Source organism: Poeciliopsis prolifica, unplaced genomic scaffold (assembly GCF_027474105.1).
Source record: "Poeciliopsis prolifica strain line A6 unplaced genomic scaffold, Auburn_PproV2 SCAFFOLD030, whole genome shotgun sequence".
NCBI lineage: Eukaryota > Metazoa > Chordata > Actinopteri > Cyprinodontiformes > Poeciliidae > Poeciliopsis > Poeciliopsis prolifica.
In genome coordinates this window covers 282703-301721 of record NW_026562405.1, presented here as the reverse complement: position 1 = coordinate 301721, position 19019 = coordinate 282703, and the positions used below count along the sequence as shown (strand labels likewise).

Genomic DNA, 19019 nt, shown 5'->3' with positions numbered 1-19019 from the left:
AAGTTTCAGAGTTTAAGGTGTAAAAACTTTGTGCTTTAAGAGCTGTGCACTCAGTTGCATAAAGGAACTAAGTAGAGTATTTCTTTGAATTTGTCTTTCGTGAAGAGGATGTAGACTATATAATTTTAGAGGTGTGGTTTCTGTTTGAATATGTTGCTGATAAACAGGGTATAGTGGAAAGAGGAAGTGAGAGGTGTGTATTGAAATGTGAACGGAAAACATGTATGCACTGTGAAAGGGGCTCTCATTCTCTGGGGGTCTTCAAAATGCTGTTTTAGCCTTTTGAATAAAAATATAATGGCAAGAGATGCAGCTTCTATCATATTATTGATTCAGTTATTTTAATTCATTCAATGCCTCATCTTTGAATAGAAAAATGTCCATGAAAAAGGGAATTGCTGATATTTTACCATTTTTGCATTGTGCTTACAAACAATTGGCCCCAGTCCTGCAAGCTAACAAAACTTTGCCTGTTTAAAGGGTAGTCACTCTTTCTGAATACTGTTTAATGATGTGCAATTGATTTGCATCATCTGACTATTACTTTACTTCTTAAATCTTAGTGCAACAACATGGAGGCTTTCTTTTTGCTAAATACTGGATGAGCTTGTGTACTATGTATGAGCTTACCTCCTAACCACACTCTTAATTTATTTAATACTGTCGCCACTTTCCTAGGGATTTTATGGCAAGTTTTTATGTCAACATGTCATACAACTTCTTGTTGACTCTCTTCATAAATACCCAGATGGTGCATGGGCAGCTTCACTCAGTGTACTATGTTAATTTGCAGAGCTTTTCCATAGTTGAGGTTTTTGTCATACAAAAACACACAACACAAGGTTTGTAATGTAACAATAAAACATCGTAGAAGCATATTTCCTATTAAGTTTCAACAATACAAAACAAAAACTATACCATCAGATTCATAATTTGTGATTACATCTCATATTCTAAGTAGCGATGCTTCTTTTCTGTAAAAGTATGCTAATTAGGGTTTGGCAAGAGTCATGTGTTGACTCTTGAACACAAGAAAAGTTTTCAATTTTCTTTTGCTTTGTGGTTAAAAATAAATATTTGGCATCAAAACATGATCACTGCTGAGCTGCACACACTAAAATGATAGAATTGCTCAACATGGTGCTTATGCTAACATAAAACAGTTTGCACCTTCAGGCATCTTGACATTGATGCCTGAAGGCATTACTTTAATTTGGTCAGCTTTAATGTCAGACAGTGTGAAAGAGATAGTTGTTTTGTGTGCATGCATCTGTTTTCAATTGTACATGAAAAACACATGCTCAGAAGGGGACAAACTAACTGGAATAAATAAAGAAGAGTTCAAAATAAAACCTGTGGTTTCTAAAGAAACAAACTGAGACACATGGCCCTTAAGCTCATAGTAATGTTATCAAACAGCAGCAGAGATGAGTTTCATGTTTGGCTGGTTCCAGTAATAAGCTGGAGTGAGGCTGTACCCTCCACGCAGGAGCCTCCTGGCAGTCCTCTCTCACCCCTCCCGCTCTGCTCTCCCTCCCCTCTTAACCAAACCCACCTGTATTTCAACTCCTCCCCTTTGTGCAACACCAGATAGACTCCTCCTGTACTTTTCTGCTTAAGATAAGAAAGGCTTCATTGAGCCCTTGCCTCCTCTTGTTGATTCCTCCAGTCCTTCATCACTTCTTATGCAGCTTCATCTGTTGCTCATAAGGCTCACCTGTGATGACTGAACACAACATAAGGCCTATTGACTTGAACAAAACCTACATTCTTGTTATAATTTTTTTCCTCAGTTTTTGATGTTTAGGGGAATAAACATCAAAAATGGACCTTGTGTTTTACTTCACCGTTTGCACAAACAGTTCTGTGATTGAATGTCACATAATTTAAATAATAAATAATAAATCACAACTTTCCCAGTTATGGGAAAGTTGTGATTTATTATTTAATGATGCATCTACGAGATAAATGATAATTTTGACCATTTATAATACATTCTTTATTGTGTGAGGACCACAAATAGCCTATTTACAGATCAGTTTATCATGTGATCAGAATCAATTAATTGGAACTACGTTTCTTTACTCAAATCAGACAATTAGAACTTGCAACCAGTTGTGTCCAAACATTTTGTCACATGGGCCAAAAAGCAAATGATTGACAAATGATCTATTCATTATCTAGAACTTTTATTCCTTGAGTGGTCACACAGGGCTTTTGGCTGTGACCTGTATTGCATGAGATAGGCAACACAATTATTACTACAGTCAGCAGAGATCTTTAGCAAATTATGTAGACATAAATACCTCTGTTTGGGGTTTCTTTTTAGCAAGTTTGAGACAACACTGTCTCAAATAATAAGTTGCTGGATAGTAAAACATAATATAGGTTGTAATTTAGACGATGAACAACCTGATTTTTTTATGGGACAAAATCAAGTTACGATGCAAAATAACTGGTTCACTGCTTCACATAAATGGACGGCACGGCGGGAAAAACACAGAGAGAAAGGACACATTTTACTGCAGTCTGTGACTCTACATGCAACTGCATCCACGTGTCTGTCTTCAACCTTCCTGTGGGTAAATGCTTCCTGTCAGGAAACAGAATCACTTTCAGTGTCAACAGAGCTCAGGGCTGGCCCAAGATTGTGTGAGGCCTTCAGCAAAGTTTGATTTGGTGCCTTTTTACCTGTTAAGAACGTTCCCACCACTAACTGCGTTTCAAAACAGATCTGGTAGAATATGGGAGAAAACCAAATTGCTAAAAGTAATCACTGATAATGTTTTACTTCTAGAATATAGTTGTGAACAAACTGAGCTGAACAATTTGAGTATTAGATCAAGCAATCATTCAGTGTATTTATGTTGAATAAATAGAGTATAAATGACTTGCGTGTATGTAATTTTATCAAATAAAATCACATTTCTTAATCTCAACAACAAAACATAAAAATCCATAATTTGTGTGAAAAATTCAAGCATTTATGGGACGCCCCATATGATCAAGAGTCCTAAGCAGTGGCTTAGTTAGAGTCTACAACTGTTGTAAAATTTGGATATTATAAATAATTTTTCAAATTGTAGATATATTAAAAATGTGCAAACCAGCTGTTGAGCATGGCTGTGTGAGTAGGTTGTGTTTCTGTCATTATGTGTATTCTCCCTGAAGTCCTGTTGAATTTAGTTCAAAGGCCGACAGAAGGATGTGAAGGTCAGTAAGGTCCATCAAGGGTCAAGAGTCATTAAAAAACACATATCCTTCACACTGGTAAGTACATTAAAGCAGTTTACAGCCAATATCTTACTTGTCATATTGAGATGTTTAGAATTTATAGTAAGAAATTAAATTCCCACTAACTAAAATCTTCATATTTGGCAAAAGAAACATTAATGTAAAATTTTTTTATATCAAGTTTTTTCCCTCTATGCCTGTAATTAATAAACAAAAGTTAAAAACAAAATGTGACCTAAATTAAAACAAAACTTTTGAATTTAAATATGTTTTTCATGTCTGTATGGCGATTTCAGTTTATGTTTAACACTCAGATGCCATCAGCCCACATTTATAATCAGTATGATTAAAATATGACTCTCTGACAGATCTGGGTCTCAGATGGCATTTCATAGAGGAAACATTTCAATGAAGCTATGTGGTAAACACATAAAACCGTGAGAACCTGAATATTTAAACTTTAACAAATTATCATGCTGAGTTTAAAGGAGAACATATGGATTTAATTTAAAGAATTTGAAGGAAATAAATTATAGGGATTTAACTTGATTATATTTGTACACAATAACTTACTTTGAACTCCTGTGTTGTCCGAGTGGCTGTTCCTGCCTGTTCCTTTCTCTCAATCAGCATTAACTCAGAGAACCAGCCTGCTTGCTGAGCTGTCAGTTTTGGTAACACATCTCAAAAATCCTCAAAACATATGCTGTTTGAGACATGTCTGTCTGTTGAATGAGGAAGAGCAAAATTTACTGGGTTCTCGTAAAATACTTTTCACACCACAATACAAGGTGCTGCGTGTCTGCGGAGACTCGTAAATTCTTTGAGCTTGTAGTCTTGCTCTACATATGACCCTAGTCTGTCTGGGAATACAGGGCAACTTCCTCTGTGCACATTCAACCAGTTGCACAAAACACAGAGACACAGCATGTGCAAAGATCCTGGATTAGCAGGGGATTATGCTCTAACACAAACACACACTGAGTCAGGAGAATTTGATCTAATTCCTTAAAACTCATCTGGGCTGTTATTCGTCCACTCTTGTTATCAGAACTACATCTCAATCTGAAATTATATAACATTGCATTAGGGGTACATTTTAAACTTTAAAAGGAAGTTAAGTAAAGAGAAGTGGAGAAATTCTGAATAACATGAAATATCCTGTGTCTGTTGGGTAATATCCTTTGGTTCAGCCTTTCAACAAAAACACACAGAGCAGAGCAAGAGAATAAGAAAAAAACAACCAACTTTATATTCTACAAACATATTCTGTTAAGTGGTGGAGCAGAGAACATATTCTGATTAAGTGAAACTGCCATAAAAACTGCTTATATTTTGCATAATCCATATGAGTTATGACTAAATATGATTTACAACACTAAAAAGCTCAAATAGCATGTAGGAGTTGAAGCATTGCCTTCATATAACATTCATGTCTTTCTTTTCCGCTACCATTTCACCTCTTTGCATGTTTTAGAGGTTAAGGTTTTTAATTGTAATAATCTGCAGCTGTTGCTTGGAATTAGGCCCTAGAAATAACTAGTCACATCTTTTCAGCAGAATGATTTTACATCAAACTAGAATTATAAACTTATTGGTCATAAGTTTGACTCAGCATTCTGTGGTCATTCAGGGTCACAGACCCAACAGTAGCTGATTCAGCACTCCAGCAACTAAATATGATTTACAACATATATCTAGCAAGATTTACAGTAAAACATTTGTGTAGTATGATTGCCGCTATGAGTAAAGCCTTGTTCTCCTTTTCCTAGCCTGAGTGGAGAAAGTTTCATAATTTCATTCCAATCTTCCTCTTTTTGGAGTCTGAATCTAAAAATAAAAGCAGTCATTTCAACATTTGCTTTCTTGTTGGCCTATATCTCTGTCAGATCCCAGTGATGACCTTCTGTAGCCACAATATGTTTTTTTACAGATCTGAATCTATTCAATCTTAAACAAATTTAAGATTTAATAGGTCTTAAATTTAAATCTGTGTGAGTAACTTGAGTAACATGACACATGTTACTCACACAGTCTTTTGGAGTTTGCACAGTGTGACATTTGAGTCCTCAACAGCTATTGAAATCACACAGTGTGTACTGGGTTTTGGCAAACAAGCGTCACCTTAGAAAGTTAAAAGGTGTAAATGTATTTGGTTGTCTTTCTTTCAGCTGCTCTGCCATGTTTTGGTTTGAATTGTTTTAGATCACATACATTTGTCCCTGCATAATCTCTCTAAATAGTTAGATTCATTAGCTACTTCCTCTTCATGCATACTCTACTCAACCCAACCATCTTTCCTGAATTCTACTTTGTCTCAAAACATAAGTCACACTCTCACCTGGTATAATCTCTATTCACTGCTAGCATTCCTTCCATGTTTCCCATGCTCCATTTGCTTGAAACAATTATCATTCTGCTCATGTTTCTGTGAATCTTCTGATAAGAGGATTCCTCATACAGACAGATCCTGTCAGTACCAAGAGCTGAACAGCTGCAAGCAACAAGAGCACTGATGAGATCCACCTTCCATGGAAACATTGCTGCACTTTTATGATGTCAAGTTTATCTACTGAATAGTATCTGATGTCAACACTTTGTCTGTTCCTCTATCTTGTTCTTCTGAACTGCTTTACTCTTAAAGACGATCCATGGAGAAATATTAAAGCTTTTTCTGTTTTGCCACTTCTTGTGCTTTGGTAGTTTTTTTTATTAAAATAATTATGTAATTTAATTTGTCTGCTCGTTTGTATTTCTTTTTTGCATTGCCTCTTTATTTTGGACTGATTTATTGCTGCCTGTCTATCACAGTGATGCTGAGGTGTTGATATGCAGGTAGACGTCTGAGGCCTAGCAGAGTAGTGCTGGACAGTAGACTCCTTTATTCCACTGTAATAAACAAAAGGGAAACTGAGGGACTGGCGCCCCGTGACCACACTGTGAAGGATATGAGTGCTGAAACTGAAGGGCCCCTCTATAATACAGCTCCTGTACCCTTTCACACAGACGTGCACATGTCTTTTCTATCAAGGTTCAAAATTGTTGTGGAATCCCATTTGGTTTGAATCTTAAACCTGAAACTAAACTCACTAACTTAACCTTTCCTTCAGTGTTCAAAGACTCAAAAGCCTCCTTAATTAGATAAGATCAATTTGAATCAGATTGAAATGTGTTGCGTGTCAATCTTATGTTGTTCACCTCTCATCTACTGATCAGTGGAGATAAGCACCATAATATCACATAAAACTAAGATAAGCTGTCAATCATTAACTTACTTTTCTCAAAAGCTATTACAAGAATAAGTCATTACAAAAGAGTTAAGAAAGTCTACACTAAACTTAAGGGCAGTAAAGGCATTAAGCTTTTATCTTTCCACAACTCAGACAAGGATGTAAGGAGTGTGGATGTGTTACAATAGATGGGAACCTAAGAATGGCCTCTTTCATACTACTTCTCATTGACCAGCATGAAGGGAAACTCGTGTGAGCCTTCACTATTTTGGGCATGTGAATCTTTTAGTTTGAAGTTTCTCCCACATGACAGAGATTAGCAGTTCAGAGACGCCATGGTCTTGTGTTTGCACCAGTCTCCTTCCTCCTTTCTCTCACATGTGTTTGTCTTGCTAATAATGAGGAAGAGGAGGAGAGGAAGGAAGAATGTGAGCAGGAAGAAAGACACATGCCTTTCTGTGAATTTATTCAGAATTTCAACATGTGCGGTGTCAAAGGAAGGTCAATGTCCCTTTATGCCCTTGCTTGCCTGGTTGAGTAATAGAACAGTTACAATTTTTTTTTCTCTGTTTGTGCCATTTGTAGTAATTTCCAGGCCAACATTAAACATGTCCTGCCCCATATTGTCACAATGATGCACTGCCAAGAGCAGCAGGATATTTTTCCAGATATAAAAACATATTCTAGAAAATGTTTTCTAAAATATTTAGAAAATATGTTTTCTAAAATATTATTAAAAATGTACAGATTGCCAAGGTACTGTACATAACCTTTTGTCTGGACAAACTCAAATTGGGCTGAAACAGCCAAAAAGAATGTGTCGTGTAATACCAGATGCAACAAAGCTTCTTTTCTACCCTTCATATTACAGAAAACATTTCTGCAATTTAAACCATAAATGAGCCTCTTTGATATCTTGATAATGATTCATAATTTCCCTGTCAGCCTTGACGTGAGCTTTGTTGCCAGAACTGCAGAACAACAGGGACTAAATGACTAGATAATCAGGAGAATCTCATGCAAATGTAACAAAGTGTGAACAGTCATAAAAAAATTCACCCAAACTACTTACAAAGTTTTGAATTTCATTTATTTTAGATTGTTGAGACTTCCTGTTAAAAAGTTTCTGTTTTGAGAAGTTCTTATTTTAGCTTCCATTATAAAACCTCTCCCTGATTAACTGGTGGTAAGAAACTAGTTGTTCACAAAACTACACTTCATAAGAAACAAACAAACAGAAAACTAAACTCAGTAAACTGAGTCTGAAAGTGACTCTGATGAAGTAAAACTAGATATTTATGTTGGCAGAAAACAAAAGTCAGGCTTTATTTAAAATAAATCAAACGACTTGCATTTTTTGATAACAATCAGTCTGGTAACAACTGATCTGTGTGATGAAAGAACATTGTTGGACAACATATCGACCGCTGAGATGCCGTGTTACAGTAAAAACAATTAGCATCCAGGACATGCAAAAAAGAATTAAGTGTAGAGCCGTGTGGGAGGTCTTCTGATGCTTTTTCTGGAAGGAACAAAAGGACTTTTTAGTTGCTCGCTTAACCACAGACTTGATCATAATACCTTTTTAGGGAATAAAAGCCTAAAGCCTGAGCAAAGTAAGCTTTGTTGGTGTTTGAGTTTTGCTGCAAACTGACACTTTGATTAACTGGATTAACAAAAAGGACTGAGAACCTAACATTGCCAAGGGCTAATATTGTGGAGCGGTGGAAACAAATGGGATGTTATCCAAAAAATATCTGTCATCGCTTTATTCTGCTTCCAACATTTCTGCCTAATGTGCAGCAAAGCAGAAGATCAGAGACAATTCCAGACGCACAGCCACAGAAATAATCCTTAAAACATGGCTACCTGAGCAGCTTGACTTATCTGTTCACAAAGTTTGCAAAGAAAGCGTTTGAACAATCGTTGGTAATCTAAAGTGATTATTGAAGTGTGTTGTCTTAAGTTTTAGTTCTGGGTTGGTCAAAGTTGATGCCGGAACAAATATTAAATTGAGGAGCACAAAGAGAATAAAGTGCTGTTAAAGTAGTAATGAAGCTGATTAGTAGTGACCAAAGATTAAATGCATAATACTAGATGTATGTATAATACAAATACAAATAGCTACATAAATATACAAAGTTGCGATATACTGTAGATATGTTGTTGACAAAACTTTATTCCACCAATTATTGCACTGCCTAGTCAGATAGAAAGCTAACAAACAACAGCTATAATTTTCATAAGCACAAAACTGATTTAAGCAGATCACAACTAAATAATGAGTCACTCAACCTGCAGTCCAGAGCCAAAATGTAATAATCAGATATGAGCTAGATAAATCAAAGAGGCATTAATAACATTAGAAGCATTGGTGACATGGCACTGTTGTCTTTCATAACAGAACCTCTGCAAGAGGCACAAATCTCTCAAAGTAACACTTGGGTCAGTCGGGCTGTCAACGCTGTTGTAGCACAGTCAGCGCTCTTGGCCAACACCTAGAGGGTCTCTAGTTCAGTTCTCTCAGGGGCCGTTTTGTGTAGAGTCTGAATGTTCTCACCAAGTGTAACCAAGTTTTCTGCTTACCCAATTCCAGTAAGAACCAAAATGCCACTGTAGCTAAAAAACAAATAATTGCAATATGTTGGATCTGCCTTTCATTAGAGGCAGTTTGATCAGTTAATTTTCAGCTGATCTTTGGTTGTAAATACTGTAGCCTCCAACCAACAAGGCCCTGTGTTGATTTCTTGGCAATTCTATGTAAAGTTGCTCTCTGTGTACTCTGGTTTCTTCAGAAGTCATGAAAGAGTCATGTTAACAAATATTACTATTTCTTTAAACCCTTCATTGGACACCCCCATGTAAAATGTATTTCTGCAAGAACAAAGAAGTCTACAAAGGACTACAATGAGTAATTTCATGTGACTGGACCAGACTGTAGGCCTTGTTTCTTTGTTTCATAATATTAAATTCAGCTGAGGACTGTAAACAAGCTGGTTAACTCTGCACAAAGAGGTGAAAATTAGTTCTGGTGAACTCTTGGTGAATTGTCTCTAACAGGATGTCGTCTCCATCCTCCTGGCCTCCATCTGCCCCTCCCTCTCTGCCTCCAGCTGCTCCTCGAGAGGATGCAGGCAGGTGGAGCTCTGGGGTGTAGGTGAAGCTGTAGGATGTACGGTAAATGAGGCCATCAGTTCTGATGAGCGACAAAGGAAGAGTGATAATGCGACGAAAGCAGCGCCAGCTGTCACTATAAACTGAAACATCAGGAATGACGCAGAGCAGAGATTTGGGAGACCTAAAGAGAGAAAAGTACAGAAACAGAGGAGTAAGACCTATGAGAATGAAAGCAAGAGAATAAACATAGACATCCACAAGTAGTAGATAGAGGCATTAAACGTCCCATAATGACTAAAATGGTGTATCTATTTAAAGTTATGTTACTGCTCAAATGACAAATAAAATACAGTCATGACTGGATAAATGTATGTAAAAAAACAGTAAAAAGCAAAACTATTGAAAAACCTTTCATAACTTACACAAAGTTGTCTCCTGGTAAGTTTAAAATTGTCTCTATTTGCTTCAGACAAAATGAAGAAACAAGAGTGGTGTAAAATACACAAAACCAAAGAAATAGTCATCTGTCATTTAAAGTGAAATTACACTTTCGGCCTGTGTGGTTATGAAAGGTCATATTGCTGTCTGGCTGCAGCTTTTCATACAAACAGCACTTTATGGAAGGCGAAGTTATTCAAACAAGGCTTTCCTAGATACGACTGAACTGCTGAGAGGATTTCTGGCAGAAACCCGTGGTGAGCTGGTGAGCTGTCCTCTACCAGAGACCCTAAAGTATGATTCCTCAGCTCTTCAGGTGTGGGATCTGAGGTCAGTTCTTGCGTCAGAAGAACTGCTTTCATCTTGTGTGAGATTCAGTAAGAGAATGGATGGCTGTCCAGGTTCCGCAGAACCAACCTGTAAATTAAAAGCTCCCACGGAAGAGTTAAGTGGAGGAGTCTCCCTGTAAGCTGACTTGAGCTACTTCATGTGATGCTTATTGTATTAAAGTTTCTTTACACTTATGGTAATGTAAAATAGATGACTGCTTGTTTCCAATATGACTTTTTGCATATGTCTTTTTTAATCTGCAATTACTTATCTTTTAACAATATCTCTTTCCAGCTTCACTGAGTTGCCTCATTTTAAAGTTTACCCAGTGTTTCTCTGTTTACCTCCCTCCTGTCATGATCTGGATTTCCCCTTACTGTACTCACTTGAACATCGTCTCAGCTTCTGTGTTCCCAAACAACATCTTGAGGTGAGGGCTGAAGTTTTCTCCATGGATCTCCAGCATGGCAACATGTCCTCCACCATTCACCTTCAAAAACATACAGAATTTATGAAGAATATATCTTTATATGAGATATTTTGTTCCCTTTTATATTAGGCTAAATAGAACTGCAGATCAGGCCATATATATAATGCTGATGTCTCTAGTGTCAACATGTAACTAGTTAAGGTGAAACTGATTTAAAAAATTTGTTTTCCACAATATTTTTCGAGAAGTTACATTCTGATAAACTCACCTCTAACCCATTAATAACAGGAAAAGGACTAACTGGAGTCTGAATGCAGGTCAAACCCTGATTAAAGGTGAATTCAACCACTTCCACACCAATGATGGTCCAGCAGGAACCATCGTTTAGAACCACCCTGCTGGAGTCTTTGATGCTGGACGGAGCCTCATCAGAGTAAAGGTGGACGAGATGGCAGAAGACAAGTTGACATAAAGAGATTGAGAGAATGAAAAAGTTAAAGATGATGTAGACAGAGCATAGAAAGAAAGGAAAATAGAGTGAGGTGATGCTTTACCTGGTACTGTATGATGGTGTCATTCAATAGGCACAGATAAGCGTTGGGATTGTCTCTGAAATGAAAGGCACACTTGTGTAGCTGAGAAACGGGTTCGTCCACGTCTAAGATGGCGTGCTGCTTGTTGACCTTCCGGATAACCTGAAGGGATCACAAAGCTCAGAAATGTTTTCAGACCCTTAAAAATTATTTCTGCAGAAAAAAAGAAAAATCTAATTCCTGTGAAAACAAGTTTAATACGCTAAAGGAACAAGCTGTGATTTTACTAAAAATGCCTCACTTAGCACTTTAGTGGTGCATTAAAGTTATAGCCAAACATTTATATGCAGTAAACCTTTCACCAGTTCACAGCTGTGCAGAGGGACATCCTATAACTTATGTTAGGCAGGATAGGGCCTGCATACCCTGGGCTATTTCATAAAAAGAGATATGCAACCTGAAAGCATGCTAACTTATTTTATTCTGGACATCTTACAATAATGTAATCAATTTAAGTCATGGAAACCCCCAGACTTGAGCATGGCTTAATGGAAATAACTCAATATCCCTTTGTTCTGGTCAGACAGGCTGCAGTAAATGAATTAGGCACAGAAGTCAGTGCAGTGTTTTTTGCTCTTATCACAGTTCTGACAAGCACAACTGAGAAGTGCCTGTGCATCTCATATTATCCTTGTAGTTGAGGCAAAGTAAAATCAAAGCATGATCACAAAGTCAGCCTGTTAAGCTGCCTTTTACGCTGCCATTCACTCATGTTGGTTACATAATGCTATCATTTAGTTAAAAAACGTGCTCAGAGCACGTCTCTTTTCAAAGCAAGAAAACCATTTTTTATATCCACTAATTTCTCACAAAAAGGCCCAGATTGTTTAATGAGGTTTAATATTGGAATATTGATGCCTGTTCAGAAATATTTCCTTTTGTATAATGGTTTGAATTTCCTGGCAATAATGACTATCAAGAGGACAAACATGCAGACGGCAAGAGCAAAGAGAAAGGTTTGTTACAGAGCTCTGCAGGGTGGCTTCCTGAGAGCAATAGTTGCATCGCAATTGAAAATTTATAAGCTTGGCGCCAGCTTCCTCCCTTGATGCAGGACAATGTGTTGCTGAGCTAGCAGTCTATCGATCTGCGTTGCTATGAATGTAGCTCTTAAATGAAAGCACTTTGATTGGTCAGTATGTCCAGGAAATTACCAAACCACATCAGCCCATCTGTAATTCTAGCAGCTGTGTGTCTCATCTATCCCTCTCTGTTCTTTCTCGTCTGTAGCTGTTGATGTTGTTGCCAAGTAGTGAATACGTTGCTTGATTTGATCATTTTGACCAGTTATGATGTATGTATGCATATTAATATGAAAAGTCAATATTTATTAAGGAATCTAATAACAGTCTCAAAATCAATCTTGTCAATCCAGTCAATCAATAAAAAATATTTCAGTCAATTAATTTTGGTAATTTCATGTTTTATGTCCAGATCGTAAATATTAACAGCCTACAATTAAAACTTCTCTGACTCCACAGCTCACAATATATTAAAAATGTTGTTTTAATACTTAAGTCTGCTGATCTGGTTGAACTTTATGGTCCATGCATCCAACCTTAGACATCTGGGATCAAACCACTAAAGGAATCAAAGCCAACAATCTTGTCATGCTAACAACTTAGCAGGCAAAATTTTTCTAACTTTAAACAAACTGTGCAGTAATAGGAATCGACTACAATAACATATAGAGGTGTAGCATGAGAGTATAATTTAACCGACTTTCACAAGACCCACAGCAGAGTGTGTTGTGTCAGCAGCTCAAGGGCTGTGAGAAAAAGGTCTGTTCAGCAAAAAATGAGGGACTCTGTTCAGACATTTATCTAAGCATGAAATAAATTGGATGATGGGAGAAAATGGTGAACATTTATGGACTAAATGTTCACATAAAGGTCAGAGTTGATATTATGTTAGGATGAAGGGATAGGATCTATTTTAAATGCTGTGCAATTCTAGAAAAAGGACAAAAACAGAGTCAGATTTTTCTCTTCAAATGTTCCCAAACTACTGATTAATCATAATTGCTACTTATAATACTTTGGACAAATTTTCTCTTGGTTCCTTTGGATGAAAATTTGAGCTAAATAAGGATATTTTAAAAAATTAGCATGTTAGCATATTTCTATTCAAAGAAAAAAAAATCTGACCAAAATGTGCTGAACCTCTGTTTCAGATTACATGTTACATTCATATTGTTTCTTAATACAACATGAAGCTGACATTAATGATATTTTTGTACCCTTAACAATTAGTTTCTGACAAAACTATAATCTCAAACATGAATTTATTCATGTCCACTGCACTGCACACGACCACCTCACACCTGACATTTTGGTTACTTCAGCTGTTTTCTTCATGTCACATCAAAATGTCAATTTTTTCTGACATAAAATAATCTTTTATTCCTGCAGGTCTCGTCCCAAACTCTGCATCGTATGAACATTTTCATAACCTCAGAGTTCCTATGCTGTGCTTGTTGAAATATGTCCAAGTTTCTCTTATACGACTGATCCGATTTTGGTAATTTAATAATTCAGAAACCTTTTGATGTAGCTTATTCACACTGCAGAATTTAAAGTGACAGTTCTCTTTTAGGAAACAAAGCATGACAGCAAACCTGAGGTCCATGCCCTAAATTTGCACGTGTGCTTGAATGCGTGTGTGTGCCTGTATGTGGGTATATGTCTTACCATGGGTGGCAGGGAAACTCCTGACTCAGTGCAAATGAACTGGACCACAGAACCATAACAGATGAAGCCTTCACTCAGCACAATCCCACCCTGGTCAGCACGCTGGTCATCCACTACAAACACATACAAGAACTTTGTGTGACTATTCATAGAAATGTTTCCACCACATGAATAAATCTTTTCTTATTAAACATTTTTCATTTCCATACAGTAGTACTGTATGGATACTGTCTGTATTTTGTGAAGACAGACAGTAGGAGTGATGTGGAGATGGTGTGAGGCGCACTGATGGATGACCACTTGACGCTGAGGTTTTGGCTGTGGGAGGTCTGCGCTCTCGAAGCACTGTGCTACACAAATAACCTCCCTGACCTTTAGGTGGGCTCCAGCGTACTTGTGAGGGGAAAATGCTGATGAATACCTGCTTGCACATATAGTGTCTTTATTAACGCAGGGTGGCTGAATTATGAGGTGAACTGTCTGATAACTGAAGGTAGAAGTTTGATGCTATCAAAGAGATATTTGCTATTAGAGTCACCATTTTTTGTGGAGATGAATATATATTTTGGGGCTTTATCATATCCAATTATTATTTTGTGTTTTTTTATTTTGTTTTTGTTTCTGTTCAACTTTTGGATGCATAATTTCACCATCCACATTTATTGGCAACCCTTACATAAACTATACAAAAAGCATAAAAATGACAAGGACCCATGTTTATCTCGTCACCAGACATGGTAAAGAGTTTGGTATTGGTGGGAAAACAATGTTCAAATCTCACATAGAAAACTGCTACAACAAATTAGTCTGCAACCATTTGATGGTAATTACATAATGTCTTACTGCATTGGAGGAATTTTGAGGAAAAGAAGTTTGAAATGACTACTCCAAACAAACATTTTTTTGTCCTGATATCAAAATCTCACATCTTCAAACATTCCATGTTTGAAGATGTGGGAAAGTATTTCAAGCACAATGCTGGGTATGGTGGAGGACTTGTGATGCTGAGGACCTGTAACACACTGTTAGAGTACATTATGGAGTACATCCATTGACTTATCAACCTTCTTCCATGGACATTAATGTCTCCAGTCCTCAGTTTTACAGCAAACTGGTGCTAAACAGACAATAGCATTTGACCCTGGATATTCCAGAGAGATTTATGAATGAGAACTTGAGAATTTTTTGCATGTCCTAATCATAAAATTTTAAAGCATTGCCCATATCTTGTAGTACATCCAATATTCAATATAAAATATATCCTTGTTGAAGTCACAACTTAGTTTTCAGTTAGATAATTATCTGACTCCACTGAGATTTTGGCAGAACACAAGACGTATGATCACATCTGAATCCAAAAACCTTTGAAAATACTTACACCAGCAGTGCCACACACTTGCATACATTTACCCATGGTGATGGTGAAGGCTGTCCACTGTCTGGCGCTCGCTATGAAAGCTCCTCTGTCCACTGAGAGGTAACGAGTGCTGACCGTCTGTGAGCGTAAACGGTTGAACAAAGCCACTTTGGAGCAGGAGGATATACACACTGGAAATACATAAAGGCACACTGTAAGACACACTACACTTATTCATACTTCGGGACTTTTTGTAAAGAGTAAGAATAACATTTTGACATGTTTAATGAACAGACCATAATGATGATTGTGCACTGTTAGAGCCCAAAAATACTGCTTAACAATTAAAGTTCATGTCGTGCTTGAAAGAGTCTGCATATCATGAATCTTAATATATTTTGTATTGTTCCAATAAAAAAAAAAGTAGACTTGTATGTGTTGGTGCATTCACCATTTCAGTAAAATTTGGCTAACTGGTTAAGCAACACAAAATAAAGTCAAACATTGCCCATAAAAATGCTAACTGCTCCAACGGTACATTTGTAACTGCACTGGTTAACCAAAAGATCCAGATTTAACTACTGAGGAGGTTCAAACTTTTAAGCAAATTAACATATGACTTATTTCACAATTTTACGCTGACGTGAGTATTTAAGAGTGAGTTTATACAGAAAAATACATTCTAAATTCAATCACTTTAATTCAAGCTAATTCTTCTCTTTATATTGATTTTCTTGTCTTCCTTTCTTCCTTAATGCTTTGTTGTTTATTGCACAATTTGTACATCATTCTAATGTCAGGAATTTACTTTGCTTTGTTGTAAAAGTAAAGTAAATAAAAACAGATGGATTTCCTGGATTGAAAAGCGTGACTCACAGTCAGCATTCTTCATGGACTGTCTCTTCTGGGAAGGTTTGGAGATCACTTTGATCATCCTGCTTTGGAAGGAACCCACTTCCTGTCTGTTGCCTAAAAAAAGTCGCAGCAGCAGGCAAAAATGCTTCCTCTTGTCCTGGTCGGAGATGAAGAGGGACTTTGCACAAGCAAACAACTGCTGCAGAAACAAAGACAGTCAGTGTCAAAACGGAAAAAAAAAAACCCAAAAACAAAAACAGAAACTAAAACTTACTGGGATAATTCTGTCTCAAACTATTAAATGTTAAATTATCTCTAAACCAGAAAAACACAAGCAGAAGTACAGCTTTGTTTTTTTTTTTCAAGGAACCGTATGCTGCTGTAATTACCCATGCATCCATCTGGACACCCAGATGCCGTCTCCAGCTCATTCTGGAGAATCCCAAACGGTCCCCAGAAGGGTTTTATGAACCCTCTAGCAAAAGTTAGGCCTGCTCAAAGTTTACCTGACTCAAATGACTTTGATACCTCCTCAGCAGGACATTACCTTCTGTTGAATCTTGATTATCACTTGTTAATTCTATTTTGGTGTGTGGGGAAAAACCTATCCAAGACAGTGGGGTTGTGTAACTCTGCTCTACACCTTATTACTTATGAACAAAACATCAAGGTAGTTGAACTTCTCAATTTGAGGTGGAGTCTAACCTCCAACCAGCAACCTGTGACTTCAGGGTTGGGTTAATGGACACTTGCCCATTTTGCACTCTCCTGCAAACTGCTCCAGGACACACAAGAGGTCATGACCTTTGACCCTTGGGAACTGTGTTGTAAACCTTCTTCAGATTCACTAAACACATGTAGACCAGACAGCCAAACTCCCATGAATCCCTCTGTGATTCTGGAGGAATAAAGATCTGACAACTGGTCCCAGAGTCAGGATGAAAATGCCTCTGCTCTTCCTAAGAACATGGTGACTGGATTAAGGAGATCCTCACAGTCTCTCCCAAACTACCGTCTGAAACGGCCACAAAAACCATGAGCATGCCCTTCAATTTCTAAATAAAGTTTCTTGAAGCTAAACACAATTCTTTGTTATTGGAAAATCCTTTTCAATACCAAATAAAGGCCACTAGAGCCAACTAAAAAATAAAAAAAGACAATGATTTTGATGGTTGAAGTCAGATAATATTGGTGCGAAAAAAAGTATTTTGAAACAAACACGACTTCTAAAACCACATTTGTGCAAAACATAGGATCATATTTCTCACCCTTGAGTTTGGTTGCTCATCAAAGAGCAGTTTGAATGTGTCTGCTTGTGACTGACTGGAGCTGTCCAGACACATGTAACCACATATCCGATAAACTGAGTCCCCATAACCTCCCGCTGCAGGACAAGTAATGAGAGAAAAAATAGGAAATAATGGGGTGATAGGAAGTCAGACAGGAAATTATTTAGAGTGAAGAAGATGATTTGACATCTTAATTTAAATGTTTTCGTCACTTCACCTTTCAAATGATCCTGCATGACTCTCCATCCATGACCGGTTATATAAACACAAGGTGGAGGGCAGAAAAACCTAATGGGGATGTGGAAGTGTACATCAATATAAATATACAAGCAGTTTGTTCACTTTTGTGCACATTTTATTAACTGTACTGAACTTTTTCTTAGGTGGTAAATCTGCCCTTACTATACAGTCTCTTATTTATTATTGTTTGGCAGACATTTTATTCTTTTTTTGCTCTTATATCTGCTTCTTTCTGAAAATCTAAAATTAATAAGCATTACAGCAGAGTTTTTTTTTTTTTTGTCAAATTTTCCTGCCATTTAAAGTAGAAACATGTCCCACAGGTTCAAAGAGTTTCTGGTGTGTGGTGACTTCACATTAGATAAAGGTACAATGACAAAATGGGGGGGTATTTCAAGTTAGCCACATTATAGTATTTTTTTATTTCTGTTATTTTTTTGTATTGCAGAATGTTTTTTTTCAATACCAGAGATACATTATCAGACCTTTTCTCGTTGCCATAAGACTTCTGAGCAACCTTGGCGTGCAGGATGGTGACACTCTGGTCTTCATGAGCTTCCCGTTTTGCCTCTCTTGCTCCACCCAGAAGATGACAGCCTTGAAAGCCTGGGTCAAGTCTCCTAATTGGATGACAATGCTGTCAGTAACATAGAGCCACAGAGTGTATTATTTGTAGATATACAAACATATTGCTTTCCAATATTTTGAAGCAAATAAAGTACTTTAATGTCGGAAAACCTAGTTAAGCCCATTTAAACTATATTGCTTTTAAAAAAGTAGTTTTATGTCATCTTGACATGAATTTGGATTAATAAAATGTGAAAACTGAATTGAATTTCAAATCATTGCATAAATAAACTGAATGTTACACTAAAATGTTTGGCTTAGTGCTATGGTCCTTCAGATTTCCACATGATTCAGCATTGTTTGTTCTATTAAATAACAGAACAAAGCTTGACACAAAAATGACCCACCCTCATCTCTAATCCATCTACCAAACCTACCACACATCTCCCCACCATTCTTGTCTCCCCTCACATACTTCTGTCTTTCTTGACTTCCTTAAGTAGCACCACAAATTATATCCTTCTTTCAGATCTACAGAACCAGTAAATCGTCTGAGCTGCTCAGTAAGAGCTGCTCAGTAAGAGCTGTTCAGTAAGAGCTGCTCAGTAAGAGCTGCTCAGTAAGAGCTGTTCAGTAAGAGCTGCTCAGT

General features: G+C 37.1%; 1 protein-coding gene across 2 annotated transcripts in view; it reads right to left on the bottom strand.

Annotated features, from left to right (window-relative positions):
• Nucleotides 1–8625: 8625 nt before the first annotated feature.
• The window catches only part of rbpjl (recombination signal binding protein for immunoglobulin kappa J region-like), a 15685-nt gene continuing 5291 nt past the window's right edge, over nucleotides 8626–19019 (bottom strand). Inside the window, exons 3-12 of one of the 2 annotated variants that reach the window (XM_055050332.1) lie at nucleotides 18289–18423; nucleotides 17781–17851; nucleotides 17543–17658; nucleotides 16296–16470; nucleotides 15473–15610; nucleotides 14063–14175; nucleotides 11334–11474; nucleotides 11048–11203; nucleotides 10736–10839; nucleotides 8626–9762 (exon numbers count right to left, since the gene is read on the bottom strand). In XM_055050332.1, coding sequence (XP_054906307.1) covers nucleotides 9462–9762; nucleotides 10736–10839; nucleotides 11048–11203; nucleotides 11334–11474; nucleotides 14063–14175; nucleotides 15473–15610; nucleotides 16296–16470; nucleotides 17543–17658; nucleotides 17781–17851; nucleotides 18289–18423 — 1450 coding nt within the window. In that variant the 3' untranslated portion in view covers nucleotides 8626–9461. Of the gene's footprint in view, nucleotides 9763–10735; nucleotides 10840–11047; nucleotides 11204–11333; nucleotides 11475–14062; nucleotides 14176–15472; nucleotides 15611–16295; nucleotides 16474–17542; nucleotides 17659–17780; nucleotides 17852–18288; nucleotides 18424–19019 lie in introns of both variants that reach the window. The other variant, XM_055050331.1, reaches the window with a different exon arrangement.